The 19,868-nt window shown below is 31.4% G+C and overlaps 1 protein-coding gene across 2 annotated transcripts in view; it reads right to left on the reverse strand.

Moving 5' to 3' along the window:
- The window catches only part of LOC139527317 (uncharacterized), a 43,486-nt gene extending 31,037 nt beyond the window's left edge, over nucleotides 1-12,449 (reverse strand). Inside the window, exons 1-7 of one of the 2 annotated variants that reach the window (XM_071322679.1) lie at nucleotides 12,275-12,449; nucleotides 11,217-11,275; nucleotides 9,522-9,671; nucleotides 7,784-7,858; nucleotides 4,986-5,060; nucleotides 2,863-2,947; nucleotides 865-985 (exon numbers count right to left, since the gene is read on the reverse strand). In XM_071322679.1, coding sequence (XP_071178780.1) covers nucleotides 865-985; nucleotides 2,863-2,947; nucleotides 4,986-5,060; nucleotides 7,784-7,858; nucleotides 9,522-9,671; nucleotides 11,217-11,275; nucleotides 12,275-12,344 — 635 coding nt within the window. In that variant the 5' untranslated portion in view covers nucleotides 12,345-12,449. The remainder of the gene's footprint in view (nucleotides 1-864; nucleotides 986-2,862; nucleotides 2,948-4,985; nucleotides 5,061-7,783; nucleotides 7,859-9,521; nucleotides 9,672-11,216; nucleotides 11,276-12,274) is intronic. The other variant, XM_071322678.1, reaches the window with a different exon arrangement.
- Between the last annotated feature and the right edge of the window lie 7,419 nt (nucleotides 12,450-19,868).

Genomic DNA, 19,868 nt, shown 5'->3' on the forward strand with positions numbered 1-19,868 from the left:
ACAGGCATTTCATAACGAGCTTTAATAGTGTACACCATTAAATATGTACTTGAGGTATTACAATTGAATCATGGTTAACTGTGGTGAAAAGGTACAGTGTTCTTGCAGTCCGGTTTGAAATGGGAACGTTTAATATGATGCCTGATGTAGGGCTATTTTCAACGATGATGTACGAAAAAAATCCCAACCTATTCGTGGATACTTATGATCTAACAGTAAATCAAATGTTTACCAGTAGCAAAAAAGTTTTCGTATTGTATCCCAAATTAATTAAATATCATAAAATTTTACAAGTGAGAGGTTTAGATAAATATAAAACGAGATTGATTCCACCATTTTTTCTACATCAGAGTTGTTTAGAATTGTTTTTATAGGTTCAATTTCAGAAAATTATTATGATTTGACCACGTTAACAGCGTGGATATAACTATCGAGAATACGAGGCTTTACCGAGTTTCATGAATTCTTAGATGTTATACAAGTTAGAAATGAATAATGAAAAGGCTGGGAATTTTTCAGATTTAACGCATTTATCTTCCTGAAGAGACGAACACATTGTGGTCCTCTTTACAAAATTCTGTGGCTCTTTTTCTTCCATGTTCAATCTGGCCGTCGTCATAAATAACACACGAAAAAATGAAATGTTATAACGCATGTACAACTAGTTCAACTAGACCACAGGTTGTTCCCGTACCAGATCAGACTTTCTGTCTTCTGCGTTGCTTGGAGTGAGATTAGAGAATTCGGGTTTTTGTGGTTTATATTGTATATTAACTGTGCGGTATTCTTGATGATTCTTGTTAACATTAGTGATATGATATTAATACTTTTGATACATTGAATGATGTTCCTATATATACTCACTGTCCATCATTAAAAATGACGTAATGAGTATGAGTATTGCTGTCATATGGAATCCACCTTACACATGTTTTTTCATTAAAATCTGCTATTGCCTTAACAATTTTTGTTCTTTGGTCAGCATCTGAAAAAAAATCTTCATAATTTAATGTTTTAGGTGGCTTTGCCAGAAGGAGAAAGAATAATGATACAACTGGGCTTAATCTTTATATTTAAGGCTAATATTTCAAAGATGTTTTCTGAATTGATTTAGTAAGCAGTATTTCACTTGTGAAAAAAAGCCCTCCAAAAATATAGATCGGCAAATAAATGAAATTAATAAGGTATTAAAGAATAGTGAATTAGATGAACTAAATACATAACTTATATTCATTGATAAAGGTGTCCTAGAGAACTGCGAGGATTTGTTCTAGTGTCGAATAGTTGAATCATCATACATGATGAAAGTAACATTGATATATCTCAGAATTCTGTGTGTAAAATAATATTAAATTTAAAGAAACAATTAGAATAAAAGGAATTTAAAGAGTAAGGAAAAAAGAGATAGACAAACAAACAAAACTAATTAGATATAAAAAGTAAAATCACAAAAATTTTGAACTTAGACGAAAATCAATTCGGAAAGTCCATAATCACATGGCAAAATCAAATAACAAAACACATAAAAACGAATGGACAAGAACTGTCATATTCCTGACTTGGTACAGGCATTTTCACATGTAGAAAATGGTGGATTAAACCTGGTTTTATAGCGCTGATCTTCACATTATAGAAGAATTATTATAAATTAGATTAGTTAAAAACTTAACTATATAAATTGATAAAGATGTCCTAGAGAAGGAACTGTAAGGGTCTGTTCGATTGTCGAATGATAGAATAATTACTTGTTTTTAAGACTATAAGTGCAGGTCGAAGGTTAATCTATGTTGCAATCATGCGCAGTGAAAATCAATTATCAAAAACATCGGCACAAATTCAATTCTATTTGAAACCTTAATTTTACACATACATGCTTCAAAGTGACAAATTTGAAAACTATCAGAAGAGTTTACCGACGCTTAAAAACTTATTTGGGAAATACAAACCAAGCGTACCGGAAGGATTCGAATTTACTCAAACATTTACCTGTACTGATTTCATCTAAATGTTACCTTTGCGTCATCTCTTATGAATGCATTACAAGCCATGTTCTCGTCGAAAATGTTACACAAGGGGTATGACACAATCGATAATTTAGGTCCTTGGTATTGCGTCTTTTTCGTCGACTTATAGTTTTTATTGTCCCAAAATTTCTTTTCCTTGCATTGTCATCATCAAAAAAAATATTTGAAAGGTGTCCCTAGGAGTTTCAAATATTAATCTTTGGCGGGTTAAAGACTTGTTATTGTTCCGAGATGAACATTTCAGGGACTGAATTTTCGGCTCTCCTTTGACACCATTTGCAAGAATGGTCTTGAGGAAACGACGATAGTCCGTCCGAATGGGCGAATAATGGCTGACCCGTGTTAAGAAAGAGCCATATCTCTTGCACGTAAAAAACACCTTTTTAGATTAAAAAAACCACAGGCGGATGCCGTCACAAGGCAGCACTTGCACCCTCAAAGTGAAAAAGGATTAATATAAGATGCAAAACTTGATTCCAAATCCAGTATAAATAAATTTGTTTAAACTGATTCATTAAATTCGATTCTAATGCAAACACTGTAAAGATAATAAATTATCGAACTGATTATCATGTATACACCATGTATTTAAATTATGCAACCATTGATTTCCAGATTTAACGGTGGACACGTTATTTGAATGTTTGAAAACGAGAATGGTTGACTGAGTTTGGTAAGAGACCAAAAGCTATACAAATGTCATTTTTTTTATGATCTAATTCTTTCATTTGGTAACCATAATACATGTATGTATGTATATGATAAAATATAATAAAGTGTACCGTTCAAGACTTGAATATTATTTATTTGCAATTGTCTTAGATATAAATCAACTTACTAAACGTTGAATTAATCTTATAAGGAACAATTCTGTTCGGCCACAAACCAGCATACATGTAGTCAAAATTTCTCTTAGATGGATCCTAAAAAGAAACAATATATACTAGCATAAAATCTATAAGAACTATGAGGACAGAAAGCTAATTTGTTATCGGTTCCCTGTAAGACATGTGATAACTTCATTTACATTCATTACTAGATGAAGAAGTAACGGAGAGAAAAAAATCAATCCTGGTACCTTTGATGAGCTTGTGCATCTCTTAATTATAAAGCATAGGGCTATTTATGTATTTGTTATTTTTATCTTTTACTTTTTAGTCCATTTTTGTGACTATCCTTTTGACGTGGCACGGTACATTTGTACTTATATCATTACGTTGTTGTGTTATGGTATATTTGTTTGTTATCTTATTTGTTTTTGCTGAAGTGTGTTGTTTATATGTCTTTTTGTTTTTCTTTGTTGACATATCGTCTGGCACAGAGGTGAGAGGTTTATCTAGCTATAAAACCAGGTTTAATAAAAAAATGTCTGTACGACTTTATGAATATGTCAGTTGTTATCAATTCGTTTTAGCTTTTAATTTTTCCATTTTATTAGGGGCTTGTCGCTTAGCATTGTCTTCAGAATTCGATATTTTTGTAATTTTTCTTTTACCTAATGAATAATTCAACAGATCATTGTCTCGGTCACCGAAAAATCCTACATCCAGGGCGGACTAAGCTGAATCTTAAACCATTATGTATACCAGTTCCGCGAAATGGACGCCACACGAAATCTCGAATGATATGAAGAACCAAAATTTAAAAATATCGCATAGAACTAAAGGTCAAACTTAGGACATGCGCTAAAATGTCGATCAATAATACAGACACTTAATATTTGACTCGCTTCTCTATCCTCTAAGTTTCAGATTCTCGGCACCCCTTTCGTCTACTGTTTGTTTACAATGTTAAATTGGTACACAATACTTTAAACCTAGGTTACAATTTTGCATTGTCAATTCTAATTACAAATCATTCAAGGTCCAAAAGCAATTATTTTTTGTATGCTCTTAAGATGCTCGATACGCCGTTTTTGGGGAACTTAATGACAATGATTTATTTTTTATTTCATATTGTTATAAATTTTTTGCATTGGCGGTTAGAGGATGGTGACTAAAATTGCAATATGTTTCGCTTAATCACATGAGCAAACTATGAATAATACGACAAGTAGTTTGGGCTTAAAGGCGGTTATGAAAATCGTTTCGTCGCAATTGTCTATTTTAGGTCAAAGTTGCCTTAGATCCATTCAACTGTGTTTGATGTAAACATGTATACTAGTCAACAAAAGAAACAATACACGGCAATGCATTTTCCATATATAACGAAACTGGATACAATACACCGAGGTAAATTGTTGCCGAATCCCGTCTAACTTTTACAGAGTGTTATTTTCTCACCAAACCCATTGATATACAGGCAAAACCTCTAAAAAAAGAAATACTAAAATCGTTTTTTTTAACCCAAAATTCAAAAAACGATATCATAACTTAAAACTTTTAAACTTAAATAATGCCTGCTTAAAATTTTGGATGCCTTTGCAGATATTTGAATACTTAATTCTCATCTTCGAAATCAAGTGCCGATTCTTGTCATCATTTTCTTCAATAACTCGGTATTTTCTATCTTTCCAATTTGGTCAAATTCTTTTAATCATATGCATTTTCTTTGTAAATATTTTAAACAGTTTTTCGTATTTATTATATGTTAAGATAAATCTTAGTTTAAACTTGTGTATCATCCTTTAGTTGACCAGCATAAATACATTTACAAAATGAAATTGGAAAGGAAGGCGAGGGTTCAATTCTTTTTTACCCATTATGAAACGGTCTCTGGATGTTATAAAATTCGTGAACATCTCTTTGAGGTAGCCTGATACGAAGCCGCAATTCTGTCTTTATCGTTCATATTGTCTTTTCTAGTGACTATCCAAATGTGTTGTCCGTCATCATAAACTAAATATTGTTCTTCTATAATCTTTTCACTTGACATTACTTTTATATTTGTTATCAATACTGATGTGTTTAATTGATATTAAAATATTGTCATAACTCAAACTCTCTATATTAAACTACTCACAGAAGGAGGGACTGGATGTTTATCTAAGTTGTATGCAATGGCTCTCGTTGTATTCTTGATATTACGTCCAATGGGCTAAAACAGAAAAAATATAATGGTCAAAAATATGGTTATGGTAATAATGGGAAAACGTTTTTTTTTTATGTAACAAAAAGGAATATTTTGCCTATGCAATGTCCAATGTAAATATTTCGTATATATTGCTTCCGAAGTGGGGAACGCTAAAACCCCAAAAATTGAAATCCTAAGACGATAAAGTAAATATAAGGAAAAGAATATAAAAACAACCTAGAATTGGGACGATTTACACATTTGACACCAATTCAGCTCTCAGGTGTTTAAGATATAACTTTTTCGGGTTCGTGCAGGACCAAATGTTTAAATGTTAAAAAAAAAAAAAACGTTTCTGAGCATCATAACACAGAGCCTGTACAAAACATATAAATTAAGTCATCATCATCATTTTATATTTTTAAATTTTAAATATATAAACACATTTAAGAACTTACTGATAACACCACAATATCACAAATGAATCCAACAACCTTATTTCAAAAAAAGTACACCAAAAATCAAGAAGGCGTTCAAAAACAATAATTAAAAAAAGAGGTTTAAACCATGATAAAAATCCAAAAGACAAAAGAAAAACAACAATCAACGGAATACTACGCACACAATTAAACATTTTACAACACGAACCCCCTGCGTAAATCATTTACGTGCTAACTATTGATCAAAATTTCCAGCTTCCAGGTTATCTAATCAAAACATAAAATATGATTAGTAAAACCAGTTGATTATTCTTGATGCAATAACGGATTGATGAACACTTTGTGTCTAATAATGGCTAATACATCAATAAATTCTATCATCTTACCTTTAATCCTCAACAAATGGGAAAATTAAAAATTGAAACTATTTTCAAAATTTTGTTTTAAATTTAATATGAACATACTTTCACAATATATAGAGACATCATCAAATTATATCATCGTACCCTGAACCGTGAATGAATGTGGAAATTAAAAATTGAAACTATTTTTTAAAGGTTATTTTAAATTTAAAATAAACATACTTTCACAGTATATAGAGACATCATCAAATTATATCATCGCACCCTGAACCGTGAATGAATGTGAAAATTAGAAATTGGAACTATTTATAAGGGTTATTTTAAATTTAAAATGAACATACTTTCACAGTATATAGAGACATCACCAAATTATATCATCGTACCCTGAACCGTGAACGAATGTGAATATTAAAAATGGAAACTATTTTCTAAATTTTGTTTTAAATTTAGAATGAACATACTTTATATAGAGACATCATCATTTTCTACAATTGAAAATGCCTGTAGCCAGGAATATTGGACTTTGTCATTATGGACTTTCCGATTTGATTTTTCTCTGAGTTCAGTATTTTTGTGATTTTACTTTTTATATCATCGTACCCTGAAGCGTGAGCGAATGTGATAATTAAAATTTGAAACTATTTTCTCAAATATTGTTTTTAAACTAAAATAAACATACTTTTACAATATATAGAGACTTTTATGATACAGTAAAAGGTTACGAAGACTTTTTTTTGCTATTTTTGGTGATAGATTATCATTACTCCATGGAGGTTTTTCAAAATGTTAAAAATAAAAATTTCAAACTATGTATATGAGCATCATAACTCAGAGCCTCTACAATACATATATATCAAGTCATCATCATCAAACATTTTAAAACACTAAAATATTTTAAATATGTAAACAAATCTTAGAACTTACTGATGATACCCCATTATCGCAACTTTATTTTAAAAGAGATGCATCAAAAACTAAGAGGGCGTTCAAATACCCTAGTCGAATAAAACCCAGACAGAACCATGATGAAAAAGAAGAAAGGCTAATAACAAGAGTCAATACAATCCTACATACAAAAATGTACAACACGAAATCCCCGTGTAAAGCATTCAGGTGGTAACAATAGTTCAACATTTCCAGCTACCAGGTTATTGAATCAAGTTGTAAAATATGATCAGTAAAATAAACTGATTAGGCATGGTACAGTAAGAGAAAAGTGAATACCTCCTGTCTATTTCTGACATCACCAGCATCATCGTACCCTGAACCGTGAACGAATGTGAAATTAAAAATGGAAACTATTTTCTCAAATATTGTTTTTAAACTAAAATGAACATACTTTTACAATATATAGAGACTTTTTTACAGTAAAAGGTTACCAGGACTTATTTGTGGTGATATATTGTCATTCGTCGAGGAAGAGTTTTCAACATTTTAAATTAATAATCATAAAGAATCTCTATAAGTTTAAACTTACATAGTATTTCCAGTTTTCTAATTTGAATTAATTTACACTTGATGATGTCGTGTCTTTTCACATGCTATAGTTGTTGATAAAGGCAGTGTGTTTAGCTGTCTTAATCGTCTCTATTGAACAGTTGTCTAACTTTATCATATCACAGCTCCTTATTTTCATATGAATTTTGTTTAGTGTATTTAACAATGTGTAATAGTACATCTTTTATCATGCTCAATTGTTTTAACAATGAGATGAACGAATGATGAAAAAGGGTGAGTGTTAGTATCACTTGGTAATCACACACTGTTACTGATTGTATTTCTTAAAAGAACATGATTCAAAATTTTCAGATAAGAAAATAATGAAATTGTGGAATACAATCAAATACAGTATACGGTAACCACGGTCAAAACATAATTTTCCAAATGACAAAATGAAGATTACTTGAACACTGAATACATATATTATCTATGAAGTAAACTGTACCTGGTGTACTTTTCCGTGGTCATCAATACTCATTCCATCCAATAAAAACGCCAAATACGAATTAGGATCAAGATCCTGTGAAAAAAATAAGTATAAATAAAGGCAACAGTAGTATACCGCTGTTAAAAACTCGTAAATCGATGGACACAAAAAACATTAAATATAAGAGGAGAACAACTACACAACATTAAAATGTAACACAATCAATGTGTTCAAGTGTTGTTTTGCGGTGCCGACATGTTCTTATATCCGAGATCCTAGTTTGAGAATGGTTGGACCTTGTTACGTCACGGTCTAAGTCAAAACAAAACATGAAATTTGTCGACCAAGACTTTTGCCGGAAAGTTTATATCTCAAAATTATGTGAGATCCCAATCAAACGAAAGCCCTTTTTCCAATTATTTCTTTGTTTGATTTTTAAAAATAGCTTTTTATAATGATGCCCTGAATGTTTTATGCAATTTTTGTCGATTACAGCTTTATAATTTAATTTTGGATGTAACGCGTCGTCTGATTGGCTGACGTTATTTTGTTATGAGCCCATAGACGTAATTAAGTCATGTGACCGTGACGTCATCAACGTTTTTCATGGTTTTATATTTTAAGTTTCAGCCAACAGTAACATGCTCGCATTTTGCTTAACATGTATGACAATTCTACACTTTAAGATTCAACGTGCATTTAGAATATTTTAGTTTATCAGATTACTGTCCCAAGATAGTACTCCATCATTGTATTTTTTCTCTTTAAAATGCATTTGTATAACTTTGTTTGAGTCTACAATCATTGCACAGAATACTTAACATTGAACAACAAGCCTTCTTGTAAGATGATAAATTCCTTCAGTTTCTATTTGTTGTTACTTTAATTTGTCTCTCCAAAATCGATTTACGATATGTTTAGTTACTCGTGCTAAAATTCATTGATGAATTGTTCACACATTATGGTTAACTTAATGGACTTGTATGCGACAATCATACAAGTGAAAGGTTGAGTTATCTATAAAACCAGGTTTAATCCACACATTTCTACATAATGATATATCTGTACTAGGTCAGGAATATTCTTAATTTTCGTTTGATGTGTTTGAACTTTTAATTTTGCAATTTGTCCAGTTACTTTGAATTTTCCGAATTTAATTTTTTCTTGAAGTTCGGTATGTTCGTTGTAAAGTTGTTTGAAAAGAATGACTTAACAACTTATCGAATGTATACGTTTGAATTTTTTTTTTCATCAGGTTATCAAACATCGCTGTTTGATGTGATTATAAGGATAGACATGTTTATTAAATCATATTCGTTCTTTACTTTGATATTTTAGATTCTATTCAAAGTTGTTCATTTCGCTTCGTAGAGGCTTAAAACTAAATAGGTTAATTCCATAAGAATATCATTGACATCTTATATTCCAATATGAATTGCATTACTTAAATCATCGTTTTGTTATTAGATTTTATTGAATGAGGTTCTGTTTTTACAGATGAAAAAAAAACCCCGTTAATATTAGCCACTCATCAACAGACGATCCATTCTATTAACTCTACTGGAAATATGACAACTCTTTCTAAATAACATGTATATATTATATGTAAAAAATATGACGAATGTATGAAGAACTAATAATCTTTAAATTTCAAAGCGATTGATAGAATTCAGTTCAACCTTCTCATTTAGATTAAATGTTTTAAGGATAATTAATAGTTATTTTATTTCTCAGATTAATAGATTAAAAAACATACCGTTAGATTATCAAGTTTGTACCCCTCATCGATACCCTTTTTTTTATCAAGTGTCCGTAGGTTTTTCGTAAGGTGTCTTTTGACTCGAAAGGCATTATAATTGCTGATATAGCGTTCATCCTTATCCTGTAATTGCCTGTGTTGATTTATCTGAAATAATCATTTTATACAATACAATGTTATATTTGTTATCAAGGCCACACTTTGCAAAGCATAAGTACATGTAAAATTTGAAAAAAGAGCTTTATACACAGAACAAATAGCAAAGTACTATACGATGAACGAGGTTTTCTTCTATTCATCAAAACATCTGTAAGACAATTTTATACTAAGTATACCGGAAATATTTATATGCAATAATTGAAGTTAAGACGCGAATGTGTAAAAATAGTTGTGTTACAGAACAAAAACATACACTAATTATTAATTGACGTAAAACAAGATTCCACGGATTTCGATGGTGAAACATTTAATCATAATGCTAGCCTAACGTCTTTTTCGTAATATCAAAATAATGAGATTTCTTATTATTTTTTCTGAGACAACTTCCCATGAATAACCTATGAACAACGATGTTCGTTTAATTCAGGTCTTATATTTAAGATCATAGCATACGTTTTTTTCAGTCACAGTAGCCTTTGCACATTTAATAGTTTTAAAAGAATGCATCAAATTAAATAGATAACGAAAATGGGATAAATCTATAATGGAAATACAGATTCTTACACTGCAACAAGTGTATTACGATATTTCTCCACTCCAGACAGTTAAATTTTATTATTTAAAGCGAGAGGCTTGCCAAGCCCTTTAAATAATAAAATTTAACTGTCGAGAGTGGAGAAATACCGTAATACACGAGTTATAGTGTCGGAATCTGTTTCTCTAATGCTTTTTATCGTTCTTTTTCAAAGATTTTCAGAAAATTGTGCTCTTTATATGCGACGTCATCAGGCAAGGTCGCCTTTTTTCATGACGTCACAATAGGAAAATTGAGAAGAAAACAAAACATTTGACGTCATAATCAAATTTCGACTAATCATTTGCCGAGAACAGATTTTTCACTAGTGAGGAGAAATATTTTTCTCACACCGGTCAAGAAATGTGAAAATAGCACAAAAATTAGAGAAAGTACCATTTCCTGCATGTATGACTTTAACTCGCTAATATATTTTATAGATAACCACACTATTTCACGAGACAAACTAGCTTCTTAAGGAGTGTAATATTTGATAAATGTAATGAAATATACCATAAGCTGAAACATTCTCGTATCAGTCACCAATTTTACCCATGAAATACAAATGATGAAGCTAGTTCCTAGTCGGATCCAGGATTATTGAAAGGGCCATAAAGTGACGAAATACCACAGAGTGTAGCTATGCTGTACACATTTTTGAAAACTAATTGCTCAATATGATATATTTTTTCGATCAATGGGGGTACGTATACCCCTTTCTCCCCCTTAAATCCCCAACTGAGCTAGTTTGTTTATGGAGATATTGCGTGAAGCTATTGTCTATTGCAGCTAATCTTTAAACACATGTATTGTGAAATCTACACTCTTATTCAATTTATAATCTAATTTGGCAAATGCATCAGTTAATTTTAAACATGATCAAGATAGTTTGGATGTTGATCGTTGCAATTATTAGACCATATATTATTATCAAGTTTGAAAATGTTTTACAAACTTACCTTGCGTATTTGTCTTCCGTAATTGTTATCCAGTTCATTAATGGTTTCTGCTACTTCTTCTATATGAAAAAAGAAAGAAGGAAATTGAACGCATTTCCTAAATGAAGGTTATTCAATTCATACAAACTTCGTTTAAGTTTTTTTGTAAAAACAAATAACTATCAAGCGAAAAAGTAAAACAATTCAAAACGATTACCCGTTCTCCCCAAAAGATTTACTAAATACCCAAAAAGACATAAAAATAACGATTAAAAATAAAACATATAACAAACACCCCTAAACAAAACTTTCCCGCTTCAGGTCAAAGTTTTTGGTCAAGGTAGTTTTTGCAGAAGCTGAAGTCCAATCAACTTTAAACTTAGTACACATGTTCCCCATGATATTATCTTTCTAATTTTAATGCCAATTTAAATGTTGACCCCAATTTCACGGTCCACTGAACATAGAAAATGATAGTACGAAGTTCAGGTTAAAGTTTTTGGTCAAGGTCGTTTTTGATGAAGTTGAAATCCAATCAACTTGAAACTAAGTACACATATTCCCTATGATATGATCTTTCTAATTTAAATGCCAAATTAAAGTATTGCTCCAATTTCACGGTCCACTGAACATGGAAAGTAATAGTGCCAGAGTGGCATCAGTATACTATGGACTCATTTTTGTTTTTTTACTATTTCAGCATCTAAATGAAAGACGGCTTGCAAAATTCTTAGTAAAATCCGTGATTTGTATTTCATGATGAGATAAAGAAGGGGCAATAAATGACAGAAGTGGGCATAAAAGTAGGCATGCAGCATACCTTTTAAGTGTAAATGATTTAAGTCAGAAAGAAAATAATCATAGGTAATATGTAAAACAATTAAAAAAAAAAAACCAACGGCCAGATTTACGAAAAAACAATAAACAGCTTAAAACTGTAGTAGGCAGCAATAATTGTAAACCGCTGCAAACTACAGGCTCCTTATATTGAAGATTCCGTCTAAAATGATTTGCAGTAGGTAAGAAAATGAAAATGAAATAGAAATCTATTTAATATACATAGCTTGGTGATCGCTTACCTTTCTTTAAATGAGCAGCTCCAGCCATAACCACAAAATGAACCAGAAGAATAGCGTGACTGAAATACATTTCTAGTCAATTTAGTTGTGTCATCGACAAACAAAATATCTGTAACTTTAAACTGGACTTTAAACCTTTAAATACTTGAGTCTCAATGAATGTTGCTCAACATGCAACCTGTTTTAATTGGTTCCTATGATTAAATTTAGAACGATTGGATATTATTGGTTAAGAACTATTTACAAAAAAAATAGAATAAGGAGGATCTCTGATGAATGACTTTATTTTGTTCGATTTGACATTTAAGTGATAATAGTCATGTATACTCTTCGCGATTTTTATTATGTTGAAACCAGGGGTATCCAAATAATTGTACAGAGTTGGTTCAGATATTTCAATATTCTTTGTAGTATGTTTATATGATGCGATTGTAACTTTCTATCAAGTTGAACGAAACATGGAACATGACAAGAATGAGAGAATCAATTTAGAAACTTCAGTAAACGCACGACTGACGTAAATATACCAAACTGATATGTCTAGTATCTTTGATGATTTTTCATATATACTGTGTTGATGCCACTGTCTACAAAAGACATAAATGGTCGGGGGGACAAGATTTCGTCTTTTGATTTTTGTTGTCTATAAATTTGGTCCTTACTGTAGACAGTGTATCAATAGCACTTATGAATAGCACTTTTTTTATACACTTCAAAAATTAATTTCGTTATACTTTAACCATAAAATTGTAAGTCGGGGGGGGGGGGGACATTCCATGTAATGATAAGTTTTAAACTACATGTTGATTTTTTTTTAGAAACAAACAGGTGCGATTCTTGTAATTTGCGAGTTTTTTTTTGTCACTGTTAAACAATTCGGCATTTTTATCCACACCCCCAAAGAATATCCTGGTATACATTTGGAAAAAAACTATCAAATACTTAAAATGGCTGAACGTTATGTTTCTGAAAATTCATGTGCTGATCAACTTTTTGCAAACAAGTGAATATTCAGTTGTTTTTTGCGGGAATTTAGGGAATTTGAAGTAATATTATAAAATCAGAAATACAAACAACAAGCTTTAAGGACAACCGTTTGATAGCAGCATTTTGGTTTCTTTTGATACTTATTTTTAGTTCAAAACAGGCCAGGTAATTCATGCTTAAAATTGTCTGCCCACCCCAGCCCACACCAAGAAAAATCGAATGTTCATCCCTCACAATTATACTTTTATTTTGAAATATTTACAGGGAAACATTTCTACGTCTTCGATTTGTGGCAACTAATGTAAATGTTTCAGACCGTCTGAGTATTTGGACCGTACGCGTACGGTCTGGACCGTATGCGTACGTTTTCAAAATACTCATACGGTCGGACCGTACGCGTACGCTTGGACTAATATTATCAAGTTGGTCAAGTTTATTAGATACAAATGCATATATCAGATCCATAACTTAACTTTAAAATTAATATAAAAAAAGTGCAATTACAATTGAAACAAAAACTTTTTTTACTTCACGCTAATCTCTTGTATCAACCATGTCGATCAGTAATACATTAACTGTATTATGAACACTGAAATTAAAGATATCGGAAGTAAACATTATGTAGGAGATCAAAGTTATCATTTTCAATTACGCAATTTACGCAATTTGTATGGGTAAACATGACTGCTCTTCCTGCTGGATTAGGAGATATTAAAGTACAGATTATGATAAGTACATATGCATATGATAATATCATTAGTTCATAATAAACCAAAACGTCAATCATATCAATTGTATACATATGTTAAAACCTTTTATATTTCTATTGCTAAAACTGTGTGACTTTCGAGACTATCGGAATTAATATTCCATGGATAAATCCTAATACGTATAAATATGTAAATGAAATAAACGCTTTGTAAATTTCGTGCTTTCGAACAGCTTTTATAGATATTACTTTCACATGGGAATATAACAGGACAACATTAATTCGTGGGACCAGACTAGAACTCAAAATCACTACATTTTGATGGCATTGATAACACAAGTGATAGATTTTCTAATTAGCTGGCTTTCTCATAGTAGATGAAGTGTATAATGCTATCTTCAAACATTAAAGTTTCATCCATTCAGAATAGCGTTATGTATATATTATGATAATGTTATAAAACAAATCTGTTAAGATTTACCAGTTTCTTTTTTTTTGGGGGGGGGGGGGTGGAGAGGATGAACAGGGTGAAATAACATGTGTTAATATCTTTGCTCTTTTCGTTTTGATAAACGTACGATCCCAACAAGTAGGCGTGTTATATAGCGGTCAATATTTACCAACAATTGTCATTTATTTACTTATTCTTTTATCTTACTTACATACAATCTAAGCCTCTTTCATCTGAGTATCAATAGTATTAAAACATTTGATTTTTACACTGTATACAGTTATATCGGAATACAAACTAAAAGACAAATTGAAAGATATGATATTGCTTTGTTTAATCAAAAGAATGGCCAACGTAGATATAAAGATCTTGTCTTAAGGAGGGACAACTCCTACTTTGTAAAACTTCACTCTGATCCAAACACACGTAGTTGAAGTTAAAACTGACATCATCAAGAAGCTTGATTTACAACACATTTGTTACGTTTAGAGAACGTGTTTTTAAACGAACTATCTGCATTCCCATGGGAACCGACTACGCCCCTCTTCTTTTCTTCTTTTCGACTTGTTCTGTTTTTCTTACGAGGCTGACATCATATAGGAACTTTGTGAGAAGAAAGAAAAAAGAAGTTAGCAGTTTTCCTCAACTTTACTTTCAGCTTTATAGATGATCTCTCAATAAGTAATTCAGAATTTGGTGATTATTTTGAACATATCTATCCCATTGAACGAGAGATAAGGGATACACCAGATACAGTTACGTCTGCCTCATATCTTGCCTTGTGAATTTTCAATATCTATGTAGCAACATTCCAGCATGCATACGGAGTATATATCTCCCAATTGAAACGTTATTTAAGGGTTTGTATTCCGTATCATGATTTCATTAAGCTTGATGGAGGACTGCTGCTCACAAGGATGCTGATAAACTAAGTATTCCAAATGGTGCAACTGAAATCATCCCTGCGTAAATTTTACGGACGATATCACGGTTATTTGATCGTTATGGAATATCTATTAAAAAGATGATAGCAAATATGTTCCGATGTCGTATAAACTACAACCCTTTTCACTTTTCACGCACGTGACCTACCAAATACGACTTAGAATCGGGTTTGTTATAACATGACGACGGATGCCACATGTGGATCAGGATCTTCTTACACTTCCAGAGCGTCTGATATCACCCCGATTTTTTATGGGGTTCGTGTTGCTAAGTCTTTATTTTTTCTATGTTGTCTTTTGTGTACTATTATATGTTGTTTTTTTATGATGTATGAGTTTGAATGTCCCTCTGGTATCTTTTGTCCATCTTTCATAACCAATGAAAATATTATTATATCAAAACCATGGTAAAAGTACTATATTTTGAATTTCAATGCTAACAATACCGCTTTCATTTTTTTCTCAAAACTGTTTATTGAAGATGTTCAATAAAGAATTAAAGATTTTCTCTTCTAATATATTGAATAGATGAAAAGGAGATTCTGACAACCGTCTTCTTCTTTACAAAAAAAAGAAGAGACAAGGATATCTTCAACAATAAAAACAGACTATGCCATACGTAAAGCTCTCAAATTCAGGGAAATTAGGAATAGAGTAGACACTAGTCTAAATCATGTTATAATAGTTCTCTAATGATCCAATTATAATATGTTTCATCAACTTCACTATGAGTGAAGAATCGTGATAAGTTTCCAGTAACACAAGTTTGTATATAAATTATAAAGTGGTACATTTTCGAATAAGACAACAATCTAACAAACGACCTAAGCAGTTATATTTCACATTATGGCGAGATTTATGAAAAAAAAACAATGAACAAAAACACAGTACAACATACAGTTATCATCGACAAATTCTAAATTACAGGCTCCTGATATTGTAGATTATTTAAACAAGTGTCCCTGTATCGTTTTCTGTCTGTTTTAACGTATAGTGTATCACATGCCATTCTTATCACTCGGACCCCCAAGGGTGACTGGGGGTATAGAAATATGGTCACTTGGTCTTCCCGACCGACAGTAAAACGCTTGCCAAAGTGGGGCGTCCGTTTGGATGTGCGGGATGTATCAAGTTCGCAGTCACGTCCGGTCAGAAGGGGGACGTTAAATCCGATGCCTCGTGTAAAGAGAGTGCCACACTCTTTGTTCGTTAATAAACCTTGCAACAACTCTTTTGAGGGGTCCGTAGGTGGCCTGTTGCAAGGCAAAATGTCTGTCCCTATCCAAGATACCCTCATTTTCCAGTGGCATTCCAAATTTCCCCGACCATCATCCCAGATGGCCTCTATTGTATCAAACTACCTATTGTGTTTATTGAGAACTTGTTCTCATCCTGAATATGCATGAAATAATTCCACTGGACGTTAAGCAACCAACAATCAATCAATCTTATCACTCGGTACCATGTTTATTGTATTGTATATACATTGTATGGCTTCAAAACAAATTTAGGCGTATTCCCGAATATGTGTATCTGAAAAAAACTCTTCATAGATACCAAAATTGTTGTACGTCTTCAAAAAGTTCATACTCCAATCAAAAAGATTAAAGATAAAATAAAGTACGAAGTTGAAGAGCATTTAAAACAAAAATTCCTGAAGGTTTTGCAACTTATAACTAAGATAATTTATTCGTTGGGTAGAAAAATTTTGAAATGAACAAATTTATTATAACGACCATATAAATGATAATTCATGTCAACACATGACTGCTGAATACTAAGATTGTGATACTCTCAGGATGTCAAAACCAACCAGTAGTTGCATGTTATCCAGTGGAAGTAAATAAATTTATTAAAGATACCAGAATTTAAATTTGGTACACCAGAAGCGAATTTCGTCTACAAAAGATTCAGGAGTGACACCGAATTTTTTTTTAAAGGCTAAATAAAGTACGAACAGCATTAAGCAACCAAAGTTCCTTTATGTTTTGCCAATACATATGGTAATCTATTTCTTTGGTATAAATCTTTATTCATAAATTTGACAATTTTTAATGATAATTCATGTTTTAACACAGACGTGTTGACTACTAGGCTGGTGATACTATCGGGGTGACAACCTCTATCAGTTGCATCAATTCAATGGTTGTTAATAAACTCATCATATATAACAGGATTGAAATTTGTTACGCATTCCGTTTACAAAGCCTTATCAGTGACGCTTCAATCGAAGAAGTTAAAAAGATTAAAAACAGTACGAAAGTGAAGAGCATTGAGAACACAAAATTTCTGAATGTTTTGACAAATACAGCTAAAAAAATCTATTCCTGGGATTGAACAATCTCAGTTATTAAAAAAAATACCACATACATTAACATGGAGGAGAGGATATCAGCAATTTGATCACATGTCATTGGAACGTATGATAAATGCAGGTTTTCTAGTTTCATTTAATGGTATCTTAAATCTTTCTATTTGAATACCACAGATTCGGTGTGGTTCTTCTTATATGTATTAACATGTAAATTGTATGTTTAAATAACATATCAGATAATATGATACGGTCCCATCAAGAGAGTGATAAAGATTTCAATTTAATAGAAAAGTAAAATTCTATAGCATTGAAAACATCTCTTTGGTTTTGTTAAATCATATAATTTTCTTCTTTTAGTGGCATTGTTTTAACCCTGTCCTGTATTAATCTCTTATTTATACTATTATGTTGGTTCAGAGGCGACAATTGTAAAGGAATAAAATATATTCTATCTAAAAATAAATATCAACTATTGTATTTGCATCGAAGTAATGTTGTAGTTTTTAGTAGTATTATACCAGGGTCACATATGACTTTATTATTAGTTTATTGACAGTGAACTAGCTTTTATTAACTGCGAGTACCCTTTGATCTGTCCATTGTGTCTCTTGTGTTTTTTTTAGTGTCTTGTAACTGATGCTTATAGTTTGTTCTAATGATGTACTGTTATATCACTGTAAAATGTTGGGGTTAGGATGGGGCTTGGCGCCAGCAAACATATTTAACTTCGTCTTATTCTGTATGTGCCTATCCCAAATTATATTTAGAGCCTGTGGTGATCGTTTGTTGCTATAAATCATATTTATTTTCAGTTTATGGTCTTGTAGGCCACCACCTTTTTTTCATTTCAAATGATCTACATTCGTCATTTCGGGGCCTTTAAAATCTTACAACTAGTATGTAGTATGAGTTTACTTATTGTTGAAGTTTGCATGATGATCTCTAGTTATTAAACAGTACTTTATTTGGTCACAGTTTAAAAAATTATATTTTTATTAGCATATCCAACGAATGCTCTCTTTCTATATGCAGTATGATTTTGAGAAAAAAAGTATCCTAAAAAAATACCTACTTTTTTTTCTATTTCAATTTATATCTTTTAAAGTCATCACATGCATAAATCGAACCAAAAATTATTAGGTAATATAATGACTTTGATATAACATGACCAACTGTGAATGTACTGATGGAGGTGGGTTATAAATTTTTAATGAAAACATTACCCAAAAATTGTTGCTGCACTTCCTACCGAGTAGTGCATACACGCAAATTATTAGAAATGTTTGTAAAATAAGAAATTATCGTGTGAAGGGAACGATGAACGCAAACTGTCTACTAATTATATTTATAAGACTATAATGCATACAAACAGACATGCAAGCGTTAAATTCTCAGCGCGCTTGTTTTTTCTTATACTTTTACTTTAAATTTTGACACGAAATCTGTTTAATTTCCTGAATAAAATTAGAGTAATGACGTCTTTCCTTAAAATTACTGTTAAGTCTTAAGTTTATCATTTGAAAGGAAACTGTCATTTATATATAAGTATAAGTTTATTTTAAGATAATGTTTATGTATTATGTAAATATTATTAATGCTCAGTGTATCTAAAGTAATATAAAAAAAATATCAAATAAGATATCTTTAATGTTATATAAGAAATGTTTAATGTAACATAAGTACTGACCGACTTTAGAAACGTAACACAAGATTATTCTTTGTAATTCCCATTTTCAAATATTCAATTTCTTGTAAACAAACTTATGAACAGAAAAATCTTTCATTACTTCAATGTTAAAAAAAAATCAAGTTGAATTGATTACGTCATCGATGCCACTGCTGGTGGACGTTTCGTCCCCGAGGGTCATAGCAGTCCATTCCATTATTCAAAATATCCATTTCATAATTCAAAATTGACTATTTCTCAATGTTCACGCGTATTTCGATATTTAAGTCCTTCGTTACTCCTGTAATATCCGTTGCGGAACATATTGACTATATATCTTTTGTTCCTCTCTTGATAAGCTTCCGATTGAGGTATAATATATATCTGTAATTAGGGACTGAAGAGTCATAGCAGTCCATTCCATTATTCAAAATATCCATTTCATTATTCAAAATTGACTATTTCTCAATGTTCACGCATATTTCGATATTTGAGTCCTTCGTTACTCCTGTAATATTCCTTG

The sequence above is a fragment of the Mytilus edulis genome, chromosome 6 (assembly GCF_963676685.1).
Source record: "Mytilus edulis chromosome 6, xbMytEdul2.2, whole genome shotgun sequence".
Taxonomy (NCBI): domain Eukaryota; kingdom Metazoa; phylum Mollusca; class Bivalvia; order Mytilida; family Mytilidae; genus Mytilus; species Mytilus edulis.